Source organism: Lepus europaeus, chromosome 8 (assembly GCF_033115175.1).
Source record: "Lepus europaeus isolate LE1 chromosome 8, mLepTim1.pri, whole genome shotgun sequence".
In the NCBI taxonomy this organism is placed as follows: domain Eukaryota; kingdom Metazoa; phylum Chordata; class Mammalia; order Lagomorpha; family Leporidae; genus Lepus; species Lepus europaeus.
Window position 1 is genome coordinate 10,845,978 of NC_084834.1, and position 26,519 is coordinate 10,872,496.

A 26,519-nucleotide genomic window follows, 5' to 3' on the forward strand; every position below is an offset into this window, starting at 1 on the left:
CTGGTTCACTCCCCAGATGGCCACAATGGATAGAGCTATGCCGACCCAAAGCCAGGAGCAAGGAGCTTCTTCTGGGTCTCCCACATGGGTGCAGGGGCCCAAGGACTCGGGTCATCTTCTACTGCTTTCCTAGGCCATAGCACAGAGCTGGATCGGAAGAGGAGCAGCCGGGATGAGAACTGGTGCCCATATGGGACGACTGCGCTTCAGGCCAGGGCTTTAACCCGCTGTGCCACACCATCGGCCCCCTCCCCAAATATCTTTCATCAGCCATCTTCTTGGCATTTCTGGGCCCCTGAATGCATCACCATCAGACAAACAACGGAGGGCAATCCTCATGGTGCTGTATCATTGAGGAAGCCAGGATAGGCTCCAAGATGTGCCACTTCATCAGCCAGCCCAGTTAGTCAATTCTTGGGACTTCCCTTTGACTCAACTTGTATAAGAATGATGCTATCTACACCTCACTGCACTAATATAATGTATTACACAGCATGGCACACAAGTTATCACAACCCTGAAGAAAATTGCTTTCTTCTATAATCATTTACAATCTAATGGTGTAAAGGATCCGACACATCAGTTTCCTCACCCTAAAGTAAACTTTATCTCCATTCTCTTTCTGGTTAGTTAGTACTCTCCAGAGAGCATGCAGTCACAAAGAAATCCAACACCAAGCATTCAAAATTCCACCATTTTAAAAGGAGACAAGAAAAAAGCAAATGCCATCTCAAATGCAGGAGGCTGCTCATACATACTACCATATCCAACTTTTTGTTTAAAACAGGCAAGAATACATGGTTTAACTTGTGTGCAACCTGGTGCACCTAAGACTCACCTGATTTCATTATTTAAAAAACTATTGGGACATAATCCACTACTTAGTTGTCACACAGCTAAGCAATTAAGCATCATGCTCCATGCCTTGATATGAATCTATACATCCAGAACATATGGGAACAAAGAGAGATGAGTGCCATTACAATCTTTCTCAAACAAAAATACTTTCGGTGCTTAGCTGAGGCTTTCATAAGGTACATTCTTTAGTGAGAGCGCATGCTGCTTCTGTGACCAATGGAAACAGCAGCCATTTTCCATGAGACACGTTGCGTAATTCAACAAGCTCACTTCAAAACCACTGAGCCTTTCTGACAGTCCTGGCGATACTTCTGGTGGTGGCATTCTCTTGCCCAAATGGGGGTTGTAGATGTTTAAAAAGTTAAGATTTACAATCTTGTATAGGAGCAACATTTATAGAATATTGCTATATGCTCACAAGTTACAACCAAAAACACATTTATAAGCTATAGAACTCACAGAATATCCTCACAACAAGAAAAGTACGAACACCATTCACAGTGGAAATTATTATACTCTTGCCACAATATTTCCCACCTTACTAAAAACTGTTCTTCCGAGAAAGGTCTCTCAAAAGAATACTGACAAGTAGGGAGAGAATGGAAAGCAAAAAGCTGAAACATCCCTGATCGTAACTGTTCAGTCCATGTCTGGTCTAGATATGCATCTGAAGCCTGAAGAAAGTCAGCATGCCATGGGCATAATGAAGAGATCAATTCAGGAAGCAACCCCCTAGCCACTTCAGCCCAAGCCAGAAGAGATCCAAATTCAATGCCAGTTTCTCACCAAGCTGGAGATCTTCCATATAAGGTAAGTCTAAGGCATGCAGTAAACTGATTACTTCCTGCTCTCACTCCAGATTCAGGGGTAACCTCTGGAATGGTTAGTCTTCATTTCCAGGCCTTCACACCTGATGCTCTTCATTGTAAAGATTTATTTGTAATACAGAATAACACACAGAGAAAGACATCTTTCATCACTCTGTTCTCTTCCCAAATGGCCACAACAACCAGGGATAGGGCTGGAGATTAGAACTCCAACTGGATCTCCCACATGCGAGACAAAGGACCCAGGTATTTGGGTCATTTTCTGCTTCCTTCCCGGGCACATTCTGATAAAGCCAGCGAGCTTCATCAGAACTGGGAGAGCCAGGACTGAAGCCAATGCTCTGATGTGGATTGCAGGATGCAGCTTAACCCACTGTACCATGATGCCAGGCCCCAAGAAACTTCTCTCTGGAGACACATAGGTTTGTGCATGCATTATTTTATGGAGCAAATGCTCAGGGTATCCAGAGGAGACAAAAGTTCTAATGTAGAAGAACCACCACAATCCTCCTGGAAGTGAGATGGGTTCTGATTTTGAATAGTTTCTCTAAGCCTGGTTCTTGGTGAGTATTTGTTACAGTTGATTTCTCAACAATGTTGCAGTGGGTTCCTTTCTGAGAGGAGCAGCATGGTGGGGGTCCCTGTACTTATGCACACCTCCTCCCTCATGGAGAACAGCTCTCTGTCATGAATTTTTTCTCAGGAATGCATGGATGAGCAGAGAGCAGAACCCTGCTGGAAATTAGACTTACCACAGCGGTGCAGCCTTTCAGCCATGTGCCTGGGCTTCAAAACAAACTGGATCCCTCCATCAGACAAGATGTCCAGAACAGGATCCTCCATGCTCAGGGTGGAGGTGGACTTCCCTGGTTCATGATTATGAAGAGCAGCTCGATGGTAGCTTGCTTGAATAGCATATGGACATTCATACCCTAGGCAGAGAAAAATCTCAATATACATCAGGCTGATGGTGACAGGTATGATCAAACATGCCTTGTTGTCAGTGTGGGTACAGCACCGTGGACAGCTCAAGTTCTCCTGGGGCTTCTGCAAGAGAGCTGTGTCTTGGGAGTGAGCATCAGGTGTGCTCTCTCTGGGGAGGCACTGCATAAAGCAGGTACCTAGGCAGAGGACCTTTCCAACGCAAACAGAAGTAGTAACACATTGCCTAGCTTAGAAGACCAAGATCCCTCAGTGCACTACACATTGATGACTTGTAATTTCCGTTGTAAAGTATAAGGCCTCCTAAAATCTGCCTCCAACTAGATTTTTACACCTCACAAAAAAAAAGATGTGATCAATTTCAACCAGATTCCACCCCTTTCCATACTTACCATCCTCATATGAGTAAACATCAGTGGTCTGCATTTTTTAAATGATTGGGCCATATATGTCATGAGTTGCTGTAATCTAGAATCTCTCACCCACGATGTTAGATCATGAAAAGAGACTTCATTTCTCTGTCAGTTTTATAGCCTGGGATTCTCAAGAGCACTGGGGCCATGGTCTGCTGTTACACTTCCCTCCTACTTGGGCCCTCTCGGGAGCCCCTCACAGCTAACTAGCTGAGGGAGTGCTGCAGAGTGTTAGAGACCCAGAGCCATCCTACCAACTGATGTTCACAGAGTACATGTACAGTCATTGCTTTCCTCTCTCATTTTTAAATTGCTGGCAACTCAAGAAATTCTCAAAGATCCTCTGCTACTGCTGGGTATTAGCAATTGAGATGTCCATGAAGACACCTGTGTCCCACACGGAACCACCTGGTTTGGTCCTTGATCATGGATCCTGACTGAAGCTCTCTGCAATTGCAGATCAGACCCTAAGATACAGAGCTGTTGTCTTGAATACTGATGTTCCTGCCACTCACATGGAAGACTGGATTGATGACCTGCCTTCTGGCTCCTTGCTCTAGGACACCTCCAATCTTTGTGGACCTTTAAGGATAGAACTAGCAATTTAACATTCTGTTTCTATTTTTGCCTCTCAAAAACTAAACTTTGAACGTGTTTTCATGATTCTGTGCTGTCAAAGGGATTTTCTTTTCAACAACAAAGTGAAAGCTCCCTTTCTTCAATTTCTGACATATTAGTTAAATTTTCCATTTCATGGGACATTAATACTCTGTTCAGAGCAAGAATTATAGCACCTTGTCTCTTTCATGGTAAAAGAAGCTTCTATCACTGCAATATTAATAAAACCAAACCATCAGCATAACCAGGACAGAAAAAGATGATCAGGAACTGAGAGTATATTAAACACACGTCCATAATGACTGCTAGGGGTCACCAATGACAGATACACTCTTAGGATTTCTTAGAGCCAGTCACCATGCATGCTATCGTTCAGGTCCAAATCATCCTCCAGAAAAAAAACTTTTTACATAAACAAATGCCATCTACTCAATAAATTCATTTACAGTATTTGATTTTCACACTATCTCTATTGCTATCTTGTTACAAAGATGTCAAAATTAAGGAAAAACATCAGAGGCCCACTTGGGCCTCATTCTTTTGCAACTATAGCGTCTACTCTACCACCAATGGCTCTACTCCCAACCTGTGTGTACTGATGGTCCTTTTCCCACTTAATGTTGTATGATTGTTCAGAATTTCTCTACAGACAAGCCCAGCTACCTGCAAAAGCTAAGTGGCCTTTTCTCCCAGTCTTGGCTGGGACCAGCTTTAAGCCACATCCATTAAACTGTCCCCACAATGATCCAGAGACACCCCCCCCCCCCAATTTCCTCTCCTCTATGAAATGGTTAATGCTACTCTTAGGATCATTGGTTACTATTCTCAACCCTGTCTTTTATACTACAGTGTCTAAGTGTTTACAGCAAGTTATAATGGAACAAAGGAAAGGCCTTCAACAACCAGGCAGTCAACCAAATGCTGCTACAGGAATATACTCGGCTCCCCACCCAGGAGACAGCAGCCTGAGACATCGCCCCAAGCCAGCAGGAAGTAGCTCTAAAGATAGATCATCATCCCTCTACCCTCCCTGGGCTTTTGGGACTAATGTAACCCCATAGTAATCCTGCTTTATAAAAAACAAAAGGGGGGAATGTTAGGAAACTGGTGCAGTTTTAGCCAGGTGGCTGCACAGCCCAGCTACCTGAGCCAGGCTCCACCCCCATCCTAATGGGATTCCCTGCCCGCCCTCAGGCAAAGTTTTAAAAGGGCCTGTTCCTGAATACGTGCTCTCTTGGCTCTGCTCCCTGCTCTGTTGGCTTCTCATCCTCTCGCCTCTCTCCTCCCTCCTCTCTCCTCTCTGTCTCTCTCTCTTACAGTCTCCTCTTTTTCCTTCGCTGCCCCTTCACTCTGGTCTGTAGGGTATTCTCCAATAAACCCTTTCCCTTAAAAAAAAAAAAAGGAAAAACATCATAAAATAGGTGGTTGGCTTTTGTCCTCAGATGTATTTAGCAATTCCTGGATTCTGAGACTGACAAAGTACATTCGGAAAGAACAGAAACTTTGTTTTTCAAATTTTGTAAGTGACTTGAAAACATTATAAATTACACATTAGTTTCTTTACATGACTGTTGAAAGAAGAATAGGGAGATTGCCCCGGTAATTAATATTGTATGATTTTCATAGAAATCACCAGCATTATATTACAAAGTCTATGATAAATGGTTCGCCTCCTTTCCTTTCCGGGGCTTGTTTCTATGAGAGACACTGAAACACATGATGATTCATGAATGGTTTCTTCTTTATATAGGTTAATTCAACAACTCTTTTAGGAGAGGTATAATGTTTTTATCAACAACCGCAAGATCAAGTGCTAGAAAATTCAACAAAAAGAATGGCTGAACTGTACATGTTTGTTAATCAGAAAACCTTTTAGGAGTTTGAATGTGATTATCTTGTTAATCATGCTCAAATAACTTCTTGGCATAATTTCACAATCAATATATATGTGTTTACAGATGACATGCACACACACACACACATTCACAAACACAGGGGAACCAGAAACTCCACTAACAGACTACTGGAACTCATAAGAGAGCTTGGTAAAGTTGCAGGATATAAAATCAATGCAAAAAAAGTAATAGACTTTGTGTACCCAGACAATGCCAAGCCTGACAAAGAACTTGTAAGATCAGTCCCATTCACAATAGCTACAAAAATGTCAACACCTTGAAATAAATTGAACCAAGAAGGTGAAAGATCTCTACAATGAAAATTATTGAACATTAAAGAAAGAAATAGAAAACAGAGAAAAATGGAAAAATCTTCCATGTTCATGGATCAGAAGACTTATCATCATAATGTCCATATGACAGAAAGAAATTTACAGATTCAATGTGATCCAATGAAAATACCAAAGGCATTCTCCTCAGATCTAGAGAATATGATGTTAAAATTCATATAGAAACACCAGAGAGCCCAACAAGCTCAAACAATACTAAACAACATAAACAAAACTGGGAGCATCACAATACTAGATTTCAAAGCATACTACAGGGGCCAGCACTGTGGTACAGTGGGTTAACGCCCTGGCCTGGTGTGCCGGAATCCTATATGGATGCTGGTTCAAGACCCGGCTGCTGCACTTCCAATCCAGCTCTCTGCTATGGCCTGGAAAAGTAGCAGAAGATGGCCCAAGTCCTTGGGCCCCTGCATCCACATAGGAGACCTGGAAGAAGCTACTGGCTCCTGGCTTTGGATCGGCACAGCGCCGGCCATTGCGGCCAACTGGGGAGTGAACCATCAGATGGAAGATCTCTCTCTTTCTCTGCCTCTCCTCTCTCTGACTTTCAAATAAATAAATAAATAAATAAATCTTTTTTTAAAAAAAAATCATACTACAAGGCATTGATAATCAACACAGCTTGGATCTGACACTAGAATAAATACATAGATCAATGAAACAGAATAGAATCTTCATAAACCAATTCAACATGTACATCCAACTGATCTTTGGACAAATGAGCTAAAATCAATACCTAGAGAATGGTCAGTATCTTCAACAAATGGTGCTGGAAAGTTGGATATACATGTGCAGAAGTATGAGATAAGAACCCTACCTATATAGCTATATACCCTATACAAAAGTCAACTCAAAATGGATCAAGAATCTAAAGCTATGATATGATACCATCAAATTGCTAGAGAACATTGGAGAACCTCTGCAAGACACTGGCATAGGCAAACACCTCTTGAAAAAGACCCTGGAAGCAAGGAGATCACAGCAAAAATACACAAATGGGATTACACCAAAGTAAGAAACTTCTACAAAGCAAACACTCAAAAAAGTGAAGCAGCAAATGACAGAATGGAATAAAACACTGGCAAACTATACAGCAGATAAAGGATTAAGATCCAGAATCTATAAAGAGCTCAAGAAACTCAACAACAACAAAACAAGCAACCCAGCTACAAAATGCTCAAAGGACTTGAACAGGCATTTTTCAAAAGAGGACATTCATGTAGCCAAGAGACACATGAAAAATCCTAAGGATCACTAGCTACCTGAGACATGCAAACAAAACCACCATGAGGTTTTACCTTACCTTAATTAAATTGGAATTCATGGAAATATCAACAAACAATAAATGTTTGTGAGGACATAGGAAAAAGATACCCTAATACACATCTGTGGAAATGTAGGTTAATACAGCCATTATGGAACACAGTATGAAGATTCCTCAAAAACAGGAAAATAGACCTATCATGTGACCCAGCCATCCCACACCTGGGAATTTACCAAGGGAAATGAAATCAGTGCATGAAAGAGTTATCTGTACCCCCATGTTTATTGTGGCTGAATTGCACAATAGCTAGGATATAAAATCAGCCCAACTGTCCATCAACCAATGACTGGGTAAAGAAAATGTGCTATATACATACTATGGAATACTATTCAACCACGAAAAAGAACGACATTCTGTCTTTTGCGATAAAATGGATGCATTGGAAAACCATTATATTTAGTTAAATAAGCCAGTTCCCCAAAAGACAAATATCATATGCTTTCCTTGATCTCTGGTACCAAACAGAGTACAAAAATTTAATGTATATGAGTAAAATTCACATTTTGAGATGTGATTATTGTTTAAAGCCCTTGTCTGTAAATAACAATCTGATCCTCTACTATTCAGAACAGTGTTGTTGTTCTTTCTTACTAATATTGGTAAAATTTTTACTTAGTGGAGGGTTAAGCATATAATTTTAAAGTAAACTGAAAGTATGTTATTATAAAACTTGAAAGAATAAGAAAGGAAGGAGGAGGGAGAGTGGTATACTTGGACACAGACGTGACAGATTTTGCAAGACTTAAAAATAGAGGTTACCTATGAGATAAGAAATAGAAAAGGGGAATACAAACCAGTATATGGGCATCAATCGAATGTTTGGAGAAATAAAATTCAACTCCATTTTCATTTCATTATAAAAAAGAAAAAAAAAGGACTATTCCAAGACAGTTGTGTTATCCACATGGAAAAGCAGAGAATAAAACTTCAGTTTCTTCTCCAACTACAACTTAAATTGCTGTATGAAGATATGTTGTCAGGCACCCGGGGTAGAGTACACACTTGGCAATTAATTTTATAAATGAGTACTGACTACATGAGGTTGTTTTCTTCCTTGTAAAGATATTTAAGCTTAAGAAAAAACAATGCATAGTCTGGAAATTAATAGTTACCATTCTGAAGCAATACATTTCATTTTTTATTTTGCTGGACACTTACCGACGAGTGGGTAAGAGTTCTTTCTCTGGTTTGAATAGACCCACATTTGGTAGTCCGTTTCTGAGCCCTAAGAGACAAAAAGAACTAAGCATCACAAGTTTTTGTCAGGGCATACTTCAAGGATGTATTTCTTTTTTTTTTTTTTTAGAAAACTTTAATAAATATAAATTTTGAAAGCATTTCCCCCCATAACCACCCTCCCACTTGCAAACCATCACATCTCCTACTCCCTCTCCCAACCAACTCTTCATTAAGATTCATTTTTAATTCTCTTTAAATAACCCATAGCTCTTAATATATACAGAAGATCAACTTAGTATATGCTAAGAAAGATTTCAACACTTTGTACCCACACAGACACACAAAGCATAAAGTACTGTTTGAAGATAAGTCTTATAATTCACATAGTACACCACATTAGGGACAGAGATCCTACATGGGAAGCAAGTGCACAGTGACTCCTATTATTGATTTAACAAATGACACTCTTAGTGATGACGTCAGTAATCACCAGAGGCTCTTGTCATGAGCTGCCAAGGCTATGGAAGCCTCTTGAGTTCACCAACTCCGGCCTTATTAGACAAGGCCATAGTCAAAGTAGAAGTTCTCTCCTCCCTTCAGAGAAAGGTGCCTCCTTCTTTGATGGCCTGTTCTTTCCACTGGGATCTCACTCACAGAGATCTTCCATTTAGGTCATTTTTTTTTGCCACAGTGTCTTGGCTTTCCATGCCTGAGAAACTCTCATGGGCTTTTTAGCCAGATCAAGGATGTATTTCTTTAGCGTTTCTACATTTCCAAAGAAGAAAATAATTGGGACCAGTGCCAATGCTCTTCGAGTTAACAGGACTGACCGAAATAACTTTGGTCCCTCTCTGAGCTTCCAAGACTACACCCCAGATTCATGCCATATGACTTTTGACAAGGATCACAATGCTATTACCCCAAGTGACCTAAGGAATAAGGAATCATATTTATGCCACTTCACTAGTAAAGGGAAGCCTAATCCTGATCATTCCACTCTCAGCTATCTCCAGTCTCTTTGAAGAATGCTGTGTTTTAGTGGATTTAGCTGGCTTTCCATCATCTACACATGAGACCTGGATTAAGTTCTCAGCTCCAGGCATCAGCTCTACTGCTGCTGTAGGCACTTGTCGAGGGAAACCATAGACATAAACTCTTCTGTGTGTCTATGTCTCTCAAATAAAAGAAGTTTTTAAAAAAGACATGTATGTGGTGTGCACACACATTCCCCAAATAGCAAGCTTTCATTCAACTCTTATCTTGCTTTTTAATAATTTATTAGAGGCACCAGATATATCATTCCCTGAATCAGCATCTAAGGCATACGGCTTTTATGCAGGTGTTCTTCATGTCAAAATTTACAAGGAGTGAGATTTTAGCATGGTGGTTTTAAGATGCCTGAGACTCACGCCACAACAGCTGGGTTCCAATCCAAGTTCTAGGTCCTCATTCCAGCTCCCTGCTAATGTGCATTCTGGGAAGCAGCTATGAATTCTCAAGTAACTGGGTTCCTGCCACCCATGTGGGATACCTGAATTGTACTCCTGGATCCAGACCTTAGCTTCAGACCACCCTTAGGTGCTGTGGGCATCTAGAGATTGAACCAACAGAAGGGAGCACCCTCTCTATGTATTTCTGTGTCTTCCTCTCTGTGTGTCTCTCTGTCTTTGTCTGTCTCTCTTGCTATCTCTGTCCTCTCTGACCCTCAAAAATTAAAAAAAATATTCAACTAGACATGTCTATTAGGTTTGTGTACACTGAGATGATAGGTGTGGGATTGGAGAAACCAGAATATACAGAAATAGCAACCCAACAGACAAGCTTATAACCTTCGTATTAGGAAGCATGTAAGATATTTGTGTGTGTGTATGTGTGTGTGTATAAATATATATATATATATATACACAAAAATAAAATACATGACAATAGCAATCTGAAATTATACTCCAATTTCATTAAATTGTAGCTTTCAGTTCACATGAAATTTAAAATCAGAACAGAAGAGCAATACCCATACATAGACAAATATATCTCCGATGTTTTCCATTCCCACATGTGCACATGGTTTTGGGACAAAATATGTTGCTGCCTACGATTGGTATCTTTGCCCGGAACTGTATTTTACAAATATGCACTGTAAGCATGTGTGCATGTATCTGGATCAAGGGGAACACATATTCATCTCAAAAACCAAAGTTGTTATTTAACTAACTAAAAGTATCTTTCAGATTACTTACACTTAATCCTAGCACTGGTAGTGCCATATGGATAACGTCATTCACGGTGTCTAAATTGGTAACTGTTATAATTCCAGACTGTAAAAGGGAAAAGAAGAAAAAACTGCTGATACAGGAGAATGTTAAAGTATATGATTACATAATTATGAAACTCTTGGATTCAGAATAAAGTTTGAGTAATGACAAAGCAAAATACATATGAAGCACCAAACCTTAATGATAACTGATTTTTATTACTTTACATAACACAAAGCCAGAAGAAAGAATTTCAATCAATTAACATATTTCTAATAGAGGAGTTATGGTACTAAAAATATAACTGCTAAGGCCCAAAGAGAAAGAACCTCAATTCAGAAAGAGCCCAACACCCAAAGAGTCTCCATCATGCAGGGAATAGTTCAACAAGGAGTTAGTCTCTCTCCTTCTCTTGATGAGTTGTGTTTTTATGTTTAGATTGATTTCTTTGCATATCATATGTTCAGTCCTCATCAAATGAGAGTAAGAACTGGCTCTCACAGGCATTCTTGCTCTATAAACCACTATGTAGGGAATACCTTCTCCTAGTCAGATCATCCTTTTTAGATTTTCATTGTCAAAATGTATTGAGACCATGAACCCAGAATTCAAGGCTGAAAATTCTAGACATTTGAGTTCTTTTTTGAGATACCCACAGAATTTTAAAACTGTATATGAACACTTTTACAGAGTTTTTTAAGGAAAAAAAAAACTCTTTTAAAGGCTTACCAATTTATCTGGTTTGTAACATAATGAATTTTCATGGTATATGGAAACCTTAAATGCAAAATAAGCAGTACAAGGATATGGGCCTTCTTTTCTGATCCTGTTCTCTCTATGAACACAATAGATGGAGATGCTTATAAGCATGTAATTTAAATAACTATTCAATAATTAGAAAATATGGAAATGAGTTTCATTTCTTTTCTATATGAGATGTTATTTGATATATAACAGCCTAGGGAAATGTGACCAGATCTCTAAGAGTTTCATATGAATATTATGAAACAAAAGCAGCTATGTGCTCCAAGACATTGAAACAAATGTGCTGAAAATGAAAAAAAAAAAAAAAAGTAGAGGCTGTCCCAGCACAAAAACAGAAGATATTTCAAAATGGGAACTTTAGCTGTGAAAAATATCTGAAAGAACAATGCAGTGGGTGGACTAAAAAGCACAAGTGAGATGGCAAATAGGAAGACAACAAATTTGAAAATACATAAACTGGAAACAGCCAGTCTGAAGAAGGAAGAAAGGTATGACTGAAAAAATTAGAGCTTACTGCTCTAGTCCAGGGGAAGATAGTTTTTAAAAAGTGGAGAGAGTGTAGTCTCAGGGAAGAGTTGGGGAGAAAATGCCAGAGGAAACTCTACCAAAATTAGAGGGACATGGTGGACCTTCCGTGGATGGCATGGATGCCCACAACTTGGGACTCCAATAGCCGAGAGCCAGCTCAGCAGCCCAGAGCCTACGCACTGGCATTGGAAAGTGAGGTGAGACCATACAGTAGTAGTAGTAGTCCAAGGCACTGGTGATTAAGCTGCAAAGAGAGCCTAGAGAAAACTTGGCTTTGAGCCCCAACGGGGAAAGTGTACCTTCCAAGCTACAAGAGAAAAAAAAAAAAAGTATGGACACAATTTCTCTCCCCAATCACTTTACAATGCCATTCTGTAACAAGCCAATAGAGCAGGTGCCATTTTGGACATATGTAACAGCTGTGCCACCTGGTGTCCATGCCCAGCAACTAGTCGAGTGGAGACCCCTGACTGGTGGGGAGAACTAACAAGGGGATAGGAGCCTGTGACTGTGTGAGGCTTCTCTACTGGGACTGTGAAAAAAACTGAGGGTGTGAGGCAGGATCCACGGTGAGGCTGGGACTCTGGACACTCACACTGGGAGACTCCACATGCTCAGGGCTTCCTGGTTACCTGGACAGAGACATCGCTGGGGAATCTGAGCTTACACTGAGGACTGTACAGATCCTTTGTGTGCTCCTTGGGACAGAGTGGATGAATATTATAGCCACTGGGGCTAGCGCTAAGGCACTGGTCTCCATTAAGGAGAAGAGCTCAGCTGAGCAGAAAAAATTTCCCTTCTGATAAAAAAGAGAGAGAGAGAGATGATTTACTGTGCCAAACCTGGGTGTATCACCTCAGACATGCCCTTAACCCCGGAGAACTGAACAGAGCTCCCTGACCACACCCACTACAAGTTAGATATTCACTGAAAGTAGACATTCCACTTATCTACAGAGCCACAGTACAAAGATAAAATCCATTAGACCAAAAAAAAAAAAAAAAGAAGAAGAAAAAGAAAAGGAAGAAACCAACGAGTATCTCCACACATGCCAAACAACAAACCCACCAGTTCAAGAAACAAGAATAAGGAACACAACATGACACCCTGAAAAGAGTAAAACCCTTCAATACTAGATTGTGAATACATTGAGGCAGAAGAAATGAAGTTTAAAAGTTGATCATGATTACACAGAAGTTATCAGATGCAAATGCACAAACTACTGAAATCTGAACAGGACATGAAAGAAAATTTCCTCCATGAAATTGAGACCTTAAAGAGAAATCAAAATGAAATGAAGAATTCAATAAAATGAATTAAAAATGCAGTGGGGAGCCTTAACAACAGAATCGGTGAAGAAGAAAGAATATGGGCCAGCGCTGCGGCTCAATAGGCTAATCCTCCGCCTGCGGCGCCGGCACACCAGGTTTGAGTCCCAGTCTGGGCACCAGATTCTGTCCCGGTTGCCCCTCTTCCAGGCCAGCTCTCTGCTGTGGCCCAGGAAGGCAGTGGAGGATGGCCCAAGTGCTTGGGCCCTGCACCCCATGGGAGACCAGGAGAAGCACCTGGCTCCAGCCTTCGGATCAGCATGGTGCGCCGGCTGCAGCACATCGGCCGTGGCGGCCATTGGAGGGTGAACCAACAGCAAAGGAAGACCTTTCTCTCTGTCTCTCTCTCACTGCCCACTCTGCATATAGAAAAAAAAAAAAGAAGAAAGAATATAAGACTTGGAAGACAAAGCACAGGAAAGTATACAATGAAACCAAAGACAAGAGGAAATTAGAAACCTAAAAAACACTGTTGGAAATCTACAAGTTACTATAAAGTGACCCAACATACAGGTTCCAGAAGTTCCTGAAGGCATGGAAAGAGAGAAAAGATTAGAATGCCTTTTTAATGAAATAATAACGGAAAACTTCCCTAATTTGGAGAAAGAAAGGGACATCCAAGTACAGGAAGCACACGAAACTCCTAATAGACATAACCAGAAAATATCCTCATCATGCCACATTGTAATCAAACTCACCACAGTAAAACAGAAAGAGAAGATTCTAAAATGTGCATGTGAGAAATGCCACAGTACTTTTAGAGGATCTCCAGTTAGACTCACAGCAGACTTCTCATCAGAAACCCTACAAGCAAGGAGAGAATGGCCAGATATACTCCAAGGCTTAAAAGAAAAAAAAAAGTCATCCAACAATATTATGCCTGCAAAGATCTCATTTTTGAGCAAAGGTGAAATAAAGATCTTCCATAACAAACAGAAATTCAAAGAATTTATCACCACCCGTCCAGCCCTACAAAAGATGCTTAAGGATGTGTTGCACACAGAAACATGGTCATCACTACAAAAGAAGGTAAAGGAAGAAAATCCCTCAGTAAAAGTTCAAAGGAAATTCAATGTAAAAAACAGGAATATTTTTGGGAAAATGGCAGGGCAAAGTAGTTACTTATTAATAGTCATCTTGAATGTAAATGCCTTCAAATCCCCCGTTAAAAGACACAGACTGGCTGAATGGATTAACAAACAAAACCCATCTATTTGCTGCCTACAAGAAGGAAAAAATGTTTGCACTCACTGTGAAATTTCCCCAAATTTGACAAAAATAAAAAGTTACAAATTAGCGGCTGGTGCTGTGGCATGGCGGGTAAGGTCGCTGCCTGTATGCTGGCATCCCATATGGGTGCCAGTTCAAGTCCCTGCTGCTCCACTTCCCATCCAGCTCTCTGCTGTGCCCTGGGAAAGCAGTAGAAGATGGCCCAAGTCCTTGGGCCCCTGCACCCACGTGGGAGACCCGGAGGAAATTCCTAGCTCCTGGCTTCGGATCGGAGTGCCTCCAGCCGTTGCAGCCATCTGGGGAGTGAACCAGTGGATGGAAGACCTCTCTCTGTGTGTGCCTCTCCTTCTCCCTCTGTGTAACTCTGACTTTCAAGTAAATAAATAAATCTTTTTAAAAAAGTTAAAAATTAAAGGAACTCAGAAAATATCAAACAAAATAGATTCAAAGAAAACCATGTTTTGGCACATTGTGGTCATATTACTGTAAGCCAGAGAAGGAGCACAGATCCTGAAAGCAGGGATACAAAAATAGGCAAATAAGACAGTCACCATGGATCACTCAAGCTATCAGAAAGCATCGTGATCAGAACACAGTGGGATATCTGCAAGGCGTAGAGAGAGAAATATGATATTCTTTCCAGGTTCAGCAAAAGTACCTTTCAAGAGTGAAGCTGAGGGGCCGGCGCTGTGGTGCAGTGGGTGAGCGCCCTGGCCTGAAGTGCTGGCATCCCATATGGGTGCCGGTTCAAGACCTGGCTGCTCCACTTCCAGTCCAGCTCTCTGCTGTGGCCTGGGAAAGCATTGGGATGGCCCAAATCCCTAGGCCTCTGCACCTGTGTGGGAGACCTGGAAAAAGCTCCTGGCTCCTGGCTTCGGATCCATGCAGCTCTGGCCATTGCAGCCAATTGGGGAGTGAACCATCGGATGGAAGACCTCTCTCTCTCTCTCTCTCTCTCTCTCTCTGCATCTCCTCTCTCTGTGTAAGTCTGATTTTCAAATAAATAAAAAAAAATTTTTTTTAAAAAAAGGTGAAGCTGAAATCTACACATTTTTGGATGAAAGCAAATTAGAAAATTGGTTGGCACCAGAACTTTACTACAGGAAATGGCAAGTTTCTGTAAGATAAAATCAAGATAAAATTAGAGAAAACTCAGATTTTCAAGTGTGAATGAATAGCATTAGGTATGGTTATTTTATGAAAACCATACATAAATGAAACTGATTTTGAAAAATTCCAGGATGAGCAACCATTTGCCACAACTAAAACCAAAGCAGGTTGAGACAAGGGTGCTCCTCCCTACAGGAGAACTCCATTCTCAACTTCTTCAAGCAATTCCTCTGGTTATGGAAAACAGCTCATAAAAGATGCCTGGCTCTGATTAGCTGCTGGTAAATGGCTGTGTTGGACTAGGCTTTTTCTACTGCAAATACCACATTTTGTGATCTGAAGCTGCTATAAAGAAAAAGTCAAATAGCGTATCAGTGTTATCATGGTCACCGTTATGAAGATCTGGGCTAGTGTGTCATAATTTTAGAAATCAAATGTGATCCAACTGAAGCTATTCTTCCCTATAACATACAAAAATGAGGAAGACACACACCGTTCTCTCCAAAGGTTCACCCCTTCAAGTTTAATTCAATCCTGACAGACTTTGGTATGGGACGTAACCAGCTCAATGCAATACCTAACTCCGAGAGTGGATTCTGTTCCACAAAGGGAGCATTACTAGAGCAATCAATTGGAACATGACATGAACAACAGGTGACAATATTATTTATACCAATGTTCAATTTCCAGGTGAGGACTGTATGGTGTTTATCTAAGACTATATCTTGATCTTGGGAATACACAGGTATTCGAAGATAAAGGCATGCAGCATATGTAACTGCCTTCAGAAAGAAGCATATCCAGACACATATCAAGAGAGAGACAGAGAAAATAAATTATGGAACAAAAATAGGACAAGATGCTATCAAATCAGCACATTTGGGTGTGATATTCTTATCACTCTTTCACACATTTCAGGGTTTTAAAATTCCTTCCAAATAAATAAAAATATTTTAACATGAAATAAATATTGAAAAACTGGGAACAAACAAAACCACTGTTTGAAAGCAGTGACAAATGAAGAGAAATATTTAAATTCCCAGAATACTGGCTTGGGGAAAAACACTTTATGAAAACATGAAACTTCGTGGATATTTAACAGGAAATATTCTTTCTAAGCATAAGCATTGAGTTATCGTGGATTCCCAATGCTTCATATAACCTAACATTTACTTTTTATGTACACAAAAAAACTGCATGTGTAGGTGAAGATATATTTCTCCATGTTCCCTTCTGAATACTCTCACTCTCCCATCTCTCTCTGTCACTCCAATCTCACTCTCTCCTCCCTCTTCTTTTCATCCCCTCCTCTGTTCCATTATATTGTTCCTCTTCCCATACTGCTTGATCTCTACCTGTTTCTCTACCTAAAACCTCTATCCCCATTGTCTCTACCTCTCTTTCAAAGTCAGGAAATTGGAATTTAAAATGTGGAGTCCGAAACACACTTACATAAGGAATGTTGCTATCGGTGAGTGATTCTATCTGCAGAAGTGTGGTCTGCTTTTGATCTTTCTCTTTCGACTCAGTTATACACCTGATAAAAATCATTAAGAAACAAAAATTAATGAATTAGCTAATGTTTCTCATCAAATCAATTCATGTGGCAAAAATTTTCTATATATTTCTCATCATTTATATGTACATATATATATATATACACACACACGAAACTCTTGTTTGAGCTAGCTAATACATATACTGATACAGAGACATACATATGTATTTCTGTGCACAGATATCTATAGCATACTTACAGATATAAATATATTTATCTATAAATAACTTATATTATTTATATTTAGATTTGTAGAACTCAGCAAGGTCAAAAGATGAGGAGTGGCATCGCTGTGGCATACGAGGTAACATCACCCACCGCCTGTGGCACCGGCATCCCATATGGGCACCGGTTCGAGGCCCGGCTGCTCCTCTTCCAATCCAGCTCCTGGCTATGGCCTGGGAAAGCAGTAGAAGATGGCCCAAGGCCTGGGCCCCTGTAGCTCCGCGGTAGACCAGGAAAAAGCTCCTGGCTCCTAGCTTCAGATCAGCCCAGCTCCAGCCACTGCGGCCACTTGGAGAGTGAACCAGTGGATGGAAGATCTTACCCTCCACCTTTCCTTCTTTCTGTAACTCTACCTCCCAAACAGATAAATAAATAAATCTTTAAAAAGCCAAACCAAGAACAACAAAACCAGATGAGTAGGAAAATAATTCTGGGAAAGACGGCATGGCCTGGAAAATAATAGGGAGTGTCTTGATGTGTGGTTTGGGCAGCAGATCCACCCCTCAAAGTTTACCTATCTGGACCACCTTCATGGCTTCAAGTGTAGGAAGCAACAGGCGCTTTCAGACTCACTCAGTAGAGCACTGAGTAGATCCACTCAGCTACTGAGTAGCTCAGTACTAGCTACATTTATAGACATTTAATACATATTGGGAATATTGTTAGCTCTGATCCATAGGCTGTACGGAGGGAAAGATGAAAGATACATCTTGAACTTCCTCAACAATGAATACAACATTCATGTGAATGAGGGAACATGACTTACAGCACATGTAGAGGAACCAAGGATTGCAAGATCATCTGAGAGTATTTTTAAGTGGGAAGAGCATTTTTAAGTGGGAATCATGTAGGGGCACTGCTCGCAGAGATTTATGCCTCCTAGCACAAACTGAAGATTCAAAATGTGTATGCTAGAGAAATACCTGTCCAGCAAGCGTTCCCATTTTTCCATGAATGTCCGGGAGCTGCAAGCACAGAAGTCAGAGAAAATAGTAAGCTACATAAAAGACTAATTCCAACTGATTAAGACTACCATTGCAGATAAACACACCAGCAGGCAATTGTGGGTGACAGGGACTCAGGCGTAAGTAGTGCCCTTGCATACAGGGGCTCTGGGTGGAGTCCGCTCTTGTACAGCCACATGACAGTGATGGGAAAGAGTTCTTAAAGGGAAGGAGAAGCTGACTTGAAACGAAACCCTGGATTGCAACGATGGGATGCTAGCTCAGTGATCACAGGAGTCACTGAACTGACATGAGTCTCAGTATCCACCATGGAAAGTGGAGGTCATTAAACCTCAGAGTGCTCTTGTAGCTTGAAGTGCTATTCCAATGGAAAAAGCATTATGATCAGATTAGGTCATACTGAAGAGACTGGGCATGTGAATGGAATGCTCTGAGCTCCCTTTAGCGGGGAAATCCATACCACTGTACTGCACAGAGGCTGCAGAATTGTCAGATGTCAAATAAATACCTCGAAAATCATTTCAGTGCTATGATGTGCTGAAGAATGTCAAAGCACCTAGTGTTTGGTGACTCATGTTTTATATCCTTTCTGCTACATCATTAATGTATTTGAAATCCAAAGTGAGAAAGATCTGCAGTTTCAAACATACATAGGCTTATAATTTACTAGCATCCAAAACAGCTGGGGAGTGATTAACTACATAGAAAATAAAACTGACCATTTATATGACTGGGTCCTGTGCCGGCAGCATCTGTAATACCTTGCTCATGAATATCTGCATTATCCCGAGAGCAAACCCTGCTCGCTAGTAAACAGCCATGCCCTATTCTCCACCACCCCCAGATCCTACACATCATAACTATCCATTCATCAGGTCATGAACATGTGATTTGTTGCTAATGTCTGGCTCTAACGAACAACACTGCTAGGAAGATTTGTGCCCAAAAGTCAGAGTTAGGAAAAAACATAGAATGTATGTATGTTTACACTTTCCTTGGACCTACATTCCAGAGTGGAACTGCTCAGTCCTGTGGTCATCCTACATTGAACTCATGGAAGCAACACGTTTTTCTGCAGGGGCTGCCACATTTCCTATTTCTACCAGCAAGAGCTCCTCCACGCTGCATTTCTATGCCTTCTCAGGACATGCTTCCACAGCAAAGTGGACATTTCCTTGGCTTTCCACCTTCATATGGACTTGAACACCACTGGTTACTTATGCCAATTTGCATAAGAGTGATAACAGCCAACAGGAAATGTACTCGGAGCTGGGCGGTGTTGTAAATGTGTTGTATGTGTTTACATAGCTTCATAGCCAATACAGCCTATGTCCACCTCGTGCCCACGCTTCTCCCTCATTCAAAAAACTGTCTAGTGGAACTCCTCATCAAAGGCACCACATATGCCCAAATAGGCAGCTTCCTTTCACCTGCAAGATTAAGAAGACATTAAGCAATAGGATCTGAGAACCTAGGGAGCAAAGTTGTCACGGCCAAGAAGACATGCAGACAGTGGTACAAGCATGTCTTTCTTCTCAGTAATATTTGCAAGCAGTTCCATCACAGAACTGAGTTAATTAACAGTTTGGATATATCTCCTTTGTATCAACTTCAATACGACCTGACAGACCTGGAGGGAGTGAGGAGAGGAGAGCAAAAAAGAGCACTGTCTTTGTGAAAAACACACAGGACATACGGTTTGTGCCTGTTCAGAGCAGCAGGCAGGGGTTGCAAGGTACCTGTGTACACAAAAACATAGACACAAGATGTCTAGGGAATGGAGCCCCGTTTCCTTTCCTCATACCAGCCTCAAAATGGGCCTTGGAAAACTCACCCACATCCCATGAATCAAATCTTTGTTTCAGGTGGCTGTATCACTGAAGACACCAAATAGCAATTCTAGCAACCCAGGATATAATTTAATTTGTATAATCAAGTACTATTTCTTTAGGGCATTACTTTGGGAGAATCAAAGGATTTTTCCAAGCTGAATTGATCTACTCTACTAGTTGAAACACACAAAAGCCTAGACCTAGAGGATGGAGGATATTGGAGAGGGGTCCCAGAGCCTTGCTCTCTCAAATCTATTTTTACTAATCCAAAATACCCACTCCCCAAGTAGCTCATGGAGCCCTTGGAAAACCATTGCTCCAGACCAAAGCAAATCATTCCACAGTTCCCATTTCATTCTCTCCACACATATTGGCACATAAAAACTTCTTGGGGAAAATATGTGTCAGACAAGTGCCATGGCTGGAAGTCAAAGCATGAGGCAGCAGATTATTACAGGGTCAAATTAAAATGCTTATCATTCCCTCCCCAACCCCCCCAAAAAAAACAAGTTTGGAAGAAAATTTAGGTGCATTTCTCTATCTTTGTTAGAAAAGGCAATAAGGGTTATATCCTTCCATATCAAAGTAAAATTACAAGACTCAGCAGTGATACTTACAAGAACTTGGCCCTGTAGTTGACCATTGGCCACCCAATATTCAGGCACCTGGAGGCACTGGTATCACCTTCCTCAACAATGCATTTGGAAATCCATATTTCATTGACAGGGATTACATGTTTGTAGTAAATATTTTTGCCGTACCTAAAAAGATCATCAAGCAAGATGGTTTTCTTTTTTCTTAAATGAGAGCACATCTTCTCCTGAGCAAACCCCAATTCTCCATGTTCCATAAGCAAGAACACCTCACATCCATCTATTCCCTCTCAGTGCACAGCACAGGCAAGAGTCAGGTGGACCTTGACAAAAGCATGTGCTCAATGAAGGCTGGCCCACAAGGGGCCCCCACACACAAGATTAATGGCAGCCAGTGGCAACAGATGGATTGGTCTCTTTCTGAATGCTGACTATGGACTCGAGGCCATACTCTATATTTTAAAGGTGTTACATTTTAAGAGAATCACTCATTCTCTGGTCATGCACATCTGATTGACTTCAACAGAGTGTCTGAGGGGTTGAACAAAGATTAAATCATGGATGAATTATTTATAAAATTTTCTTCTTCACAGAGACAGACTATACATACATAATCTCGGAATAACCTTAGTTTCAGATATCACAAACACATTTGAATCTTAATTCTTCTACAAATTTTGCACCTTGAAAGCTGGGATGGTGAATGTCTGGTCCTTGGGCTGTACAAAGCCTGTGAAGTCATTGAGGCTGGCACTGCCAAGGCAACTAACTGCAAGCTGGATTCAAAATTCAATAAATCCCTAGCAGGCTAAATTTTTAAGTTGATGATTTTCTCCAGCCTGTGAAAGATGCTATAAATATTCAAATTGATCCTGGCCAGGTCGGGGGGAGGGGACCCTCTCCACTCCTTCTCTAAAGACAGCTTATTTCAAATTCCCCCCCCCCTTTTTTTTTGACAGGCAGAGTTAGACAGTGAGAGAGAGAGACAGAGAGAAAGGTCTTCCTTCCGTTGGTTCATCCCCAAAATGCCCGCTATGGCTGGTGCACTGCCAAACCGAAGCCAGGAGCCAGGTGCTTCTTCCTGGTCTCCCATGCGGGTGCAGGGCCCAAGCACCTGGGCCATCCTCCACTGCCTTCCCGGGCCACAGCAGAGAGTTGGACTGGAAGAGGAGCAACCGGGACAGAATCCGGTGCCCCAACCAGGACTAGAACCCGGGGTGCCGGCGCTGCAGGTGGAGGATTAGCCAAGTGAGCCATGACACCAGCTCAAATTTCCCTTCTTAAGATTTGGTTCAGATCATCTGCCCCACAGATTCTGGCTTAAAAAAATACTGTGGCCTACAGACTGCAGCCACAATAAAAGCACAAAACAAAGTGCACCTTAGTCCAAGTGCTCAACGTCTTATCCATAAGGGAAGAAATCACCTCTCATTTTTTTCTGCAGAGAGCACAAGGTGACGATATCGCAGCTTCAGCAGTGAGATTGCTCAGTACTGGTTTGGCCCGACCCACTTTCGCCCTCTGGCATGCTGCCTTGTTCCTTTACAAATCTAACTCTCAGGTGAGTGGTAGATGTGAAGAGCTCTAAGCCTTAAGGAGGATGTTCAGGGATTTGGCCACAGGGCTCCCTATGATTTAAAGCTATTGAAATCAAATTGTCATAAAATCTGCCATGGGATCCAAAAGAATACAAAGTGTTGAGGCAGCTGGGTGAGAGCCGGTACTATAATAAAGAGATCTAGTTTCAAACATGGGCTCACGGGGCCAGCACTGTGGCACAGTGGGTAAAGCCCTGGCCTGCTGAAGCACCGGAATCCCATATGGGCGCCAGTTCTAGTCCTGGTTGCTACTCTTCCAATCCAGCTCTCTGCTATGGCCTGGGATAGCAGTAGAAGATGGCCCAAGTCGTTGGGCCCCTGCACCCAGGCGGTAGACCCAGAAGAAGCTCCTGGCTCCTGGCTTCAGATCGGCGCAGCTCTGGCTGTTGCGGCCACCTAGGGAGTGAACCAATGGAGGGAAGACCTCTCTGTCTCCACATCTCTAACTCTGACTTTCAAATAAATAAATCTTAAAGAAAAAAATCATGGGCCCACGACTACTGTGGTGACCTTGAGGCAGCCACTGGGGCTCTCTCAGCATCAGAGCCTGTTGGAAAACAAGAATGCAGACCCATCTCAGATAATGAAGGCAAGGATTAGGCAAGAGGAGGTACAAGATATCCGGAACACACCATACTGCGCTTAACACACCCCTGATCCAACATACCTCATATGAGTGTCACTAAGATGAGACTGCATTTTATAAAACTGGGAGAGAGACAGAGAGAAAGGTCTTCCTTCCGTTGGTTCACCCCCAAAATGCCCGCTATGGCCGGTGCACTGCCAATCCTTGTTTCTCTGCTCTAGGACAGGGCAGAACTGGAAGCCAAGGGGAGGGCAGCACTGGCAACTTTTATTTTTCTTTACTCACTGCAAAGCTTCCTGGTGAGATTTTGTTTGTGGAACTCGTCTTTGCCTTATATAATATTTTGTAAATTATGAAAACACAGATGGAGCAGATAAGCAGATGTCCAGATCAGTCTATTCCTTCCTACCCCTTCCCTGCACACATGCGTTAAGCAGTTGCCTTATTCCAGGCTATGTACTGGTTGCATTTGTGTTCAAGGCTGACAGTAGGAGTGACCACTTGTGTCTATCTCCAACCAGCACACCAAATCTGCCTCCTGTACCTTTTGCTTTCACTGTCCCTCCCAAGTTGGGGTCCTTGGTATCGGTGATCTGGGTTATCATCTCCAGGACATAGTCTCCCTCCTATATTGTTGCCAGCTCTCCAATCCATTATCTCCCAGCAGCCACAATGATACGCTACAATATTTACCTGATATGGTCATTTCCATAAGGAAACCCCTTCAAAGGAATTCCTCAACCCCTTACTGGGATCTGTCAAGATCCTCTGTGACCAGAACCCTGAGCACTTACTCAGTCTCACCTCTGACCTGGTCAATTACAATGAGCTCCAGAAACATCAGCCTTGCTAAAGCCCTGCTCCCAAAGGGTCAAGCTGCATACACGATGGCCTGCAGTCCCCTCGGCCAGGCAAATTGGGACACCCAGTCTAGAACAGGTGGCTGCTTCTCACACCAGAGGAATGGTTTCAATGTTGCATCTCACATAGGCACCCTAGTGGGACTCTTCTCTGACACTCCCACATGGCACTGTTTATTTGCTACTATCAGATGCATATTATTACAATCTTCAACTGTCTCTTTCTTAGTTTTATCATCTCTAGGCAAGTCTCAAGAAAGAAGAATCCTGGGACCAACACTGTGGCGTAGCAGGTAGAGCCACTGCCTGCAGTGCCAGCATGCCATGTGGGTGCCAGTTCAAGTCCCGGCTGCTCAACATCCAATACAGCTCTCTGGTATGGCCTGGGAAAGCATTAGAAGATGGCCCACGTCCTTGGGCACCTGTACCCATGTGGAAGATCTGGAAGAAGCTCCTGGATCCTGGATCCTGGATCCTGGCTTCAAACTGGCACAGCTTTGGCATTTGCTGCCATCTGGAGAGTGAACCAGTGGATGGAAGACTTTCTCTGTCTCTGTCTCTGTCTCTCTCTCTCCCCCACCCTTCTCTTTCTCTCACTGCCCCATCTCTAACTCGTCCTTTAAAATAAATAAAGAAATGTTCAAAACAAAAGAGAGAGAGGAACCCCGTCTCTCCCATTCTTGATTGCACTGTCTACAGGGGCACAATACAGAATAAAACTTCCATGACTGCTTGTTTAATAAGTGAAGAATGAAACCACTGGCAAAAACAAAGTAAAAACATGCTACTTGCTGAAAAAGAGTGCATGAAAATGAATTTTGTTAGAGACAATATATTTCACGATGATCAGGATAGCATGCATCATATGTACCTACCGAATGTTAGATATCTTCAGCTCATCCTTGTACAAAAAAGCCTGACGCTTTGTTTTCTTATCACCCGTTCTTAACTTTATCGGACCGTGCACCAGTAGTCTTCGGACAGGTCCATTTGAAGCACTTGCATCCTTTGAGGTGCCAGGCTCCTGAGAATCAGCATCCCTGCTCAACAGCAAACACCAAAGAGTAGCTAGTCAATGGGCACAGACTAGTTTGATGTCAATCATTAGGAGTGACACATGATAAAACTGTCATCTCAATTCCTCAGACAAGGACCTCCAACTACAGATGCCAATGGGGTTTCAGGCTTTACAGGTCTCAAAGAGCAGGTGACACTGAGAGAGCTGGACAGGGAACACATCCAAGGGAGAACCTAGGGCAAGTATCGTCTTACAGGCATGCAAAAGAAGACAGCCGCTCAGACCAAGAGGTGTCAGGTAAATGGAGAACTGAGAAGATAACAAGAAGGGAGCCATCACTCCCATCAAACGCTATGGAAGGTAAGGCAGGTGGTTACTGAGGACTCATCATTGGACTCACTAACATGGAGGTCTTGGGAACCATGGACAACTGCTGGTGGAAGGATGGAAGGGATGTTTTCCAGAAAGTCTGTGGTACACAGAGGGTTCTAAAACAACCCATCCAAAAGCCTCACACCCTAATGATTGCAGCCTATGACTGTGCTATCTGCAAAAAGAGACTGTGAAGACAGAATGAATGTGATGAACCTTCAAATAGGGAGACTACATTCCCTCGTATAGGAGGCTTAAACTAACCCCCAAGAGGTCCCCAAATCAGAGATTATCATCTACATTGACTCAGGACATGGCACAGAAGGGGAAGCCAGAGAGAGTTGATGGGCAAGGGAGAATGAATCTATCATATGGGCAGGAGCTGCACAGAAACATGAGACTAGATACAGTCAGCTCCCAGGAGCAAATACCAGCCCCCAGGTGACAGCTGGAGGAGGAAGGTACCTCAACTACAAGTCAGGGAATTCAGCCAATGTTCTGAATTAGCTCAGAAGCAGATCCTAGTCCAGAGCAATCTCCCAACATGTGGACCAAGCTTAGAGGGCCCTATGAAGTGGACCCAGAGAATCCCAAATAAACCTGTGCCCTACAGGTCCGTAACAAGGAATTCCTGTGGTTTTCAATCTCTCTGTTTCTGGTCATTGTTGTACCTCTATTATTTTAACAAAAAGAATGTTGCTTCCTGAGACTAGGTGCCATTGCCATAAGCATCTAAAAATTTGAATGTGGATTTGCAATCAGCAAGAAGCGAAGGCTGTAACATGTCTGAGGAGCATGAGAAAGAAAAAGCTGAAATTCTGTTGAATATGCAGTTAGCAGAAATGTGCATATGAAAGATTCTGCTAGTGTGCACTTAGCAGTATTGAGGATCAAAAGTCTGTGAGAGCATTTCAGGCATGGAAAGCCAAGACACTGTGGCAAAAATAGTCTACATGAACAATCTCTGTGAGACCCCAGTGGAAAAAAAGTGGCAATCAAAGAAGAATGTACTTCTCTCTAAAGAGAAGTTCTCTCTCTAAAGAGAGAACTTCCACTTTGCTTATGGCCTTGTCCATAGGGGAAAAAAACCGCTATAATCCAAAAGTTGTCCTTTTGAAATTTGTATTTATGAAATAAACGTTTTCTATTAAAAAAAAAGCCTTCCATAGCTTAGACAGCTCATTTCAAGAGCCTCGGGTGGTCGCTGACGTCTTCCATGAGAGTGTTCATTGTTAAATTAACAGCAGAAGTCACTGTGCACTGACTCCTCAATGAGTTGTACTGAGAGTTAAC

At 42.0% G+C, this 26,519-nt stretch overlaps 1 protein-coding gene across 1 annotated transcript in view; it reads right to left on the reverse strand.

Annotated features, from left to right (window-relative positions):
• LOC133765202 (rho GTPase-activating protein 20-like) overlaps positions 1-26,519 on the reverse strand; it is a 47,005-nt gene that overhangs the window by 12,211 nt on the left and 8,275 nt on the right. Inside the window, exons 3-9 of the mRNA XM_062198868.1 lie at positions 24,712-24,876; positions 20,817-20,960; positions 18,326-18,367; positions 17,072-17,156; positions 10,644-10,721; positions 8,386-8,452; positions 2,438-2,617 (exon numbers count right to left, since the gene is read on the reverse strand). Coding sequence (XP_062054852.1) covers positions 2,438-2,617; positions 8,386-8,452; positions 10,644-10,721; positions 17,072-17,156; positions 18,326-18,367; positions 20,817-20,842 — 478 coding nt within the window. The 5' untranslated portion in view covers positions 20,843-20,960; positions 24,712-24,876. The remainder of the gene's footprint in view (positions 1-2,437; positions 2,618-8,385; positions 8,453-10,643; positions 10,722-17,071; positions 17,157-18,325; positions 18,368-20,816; positions 20,961-24,711; positions 24,877-26,519) is intronic.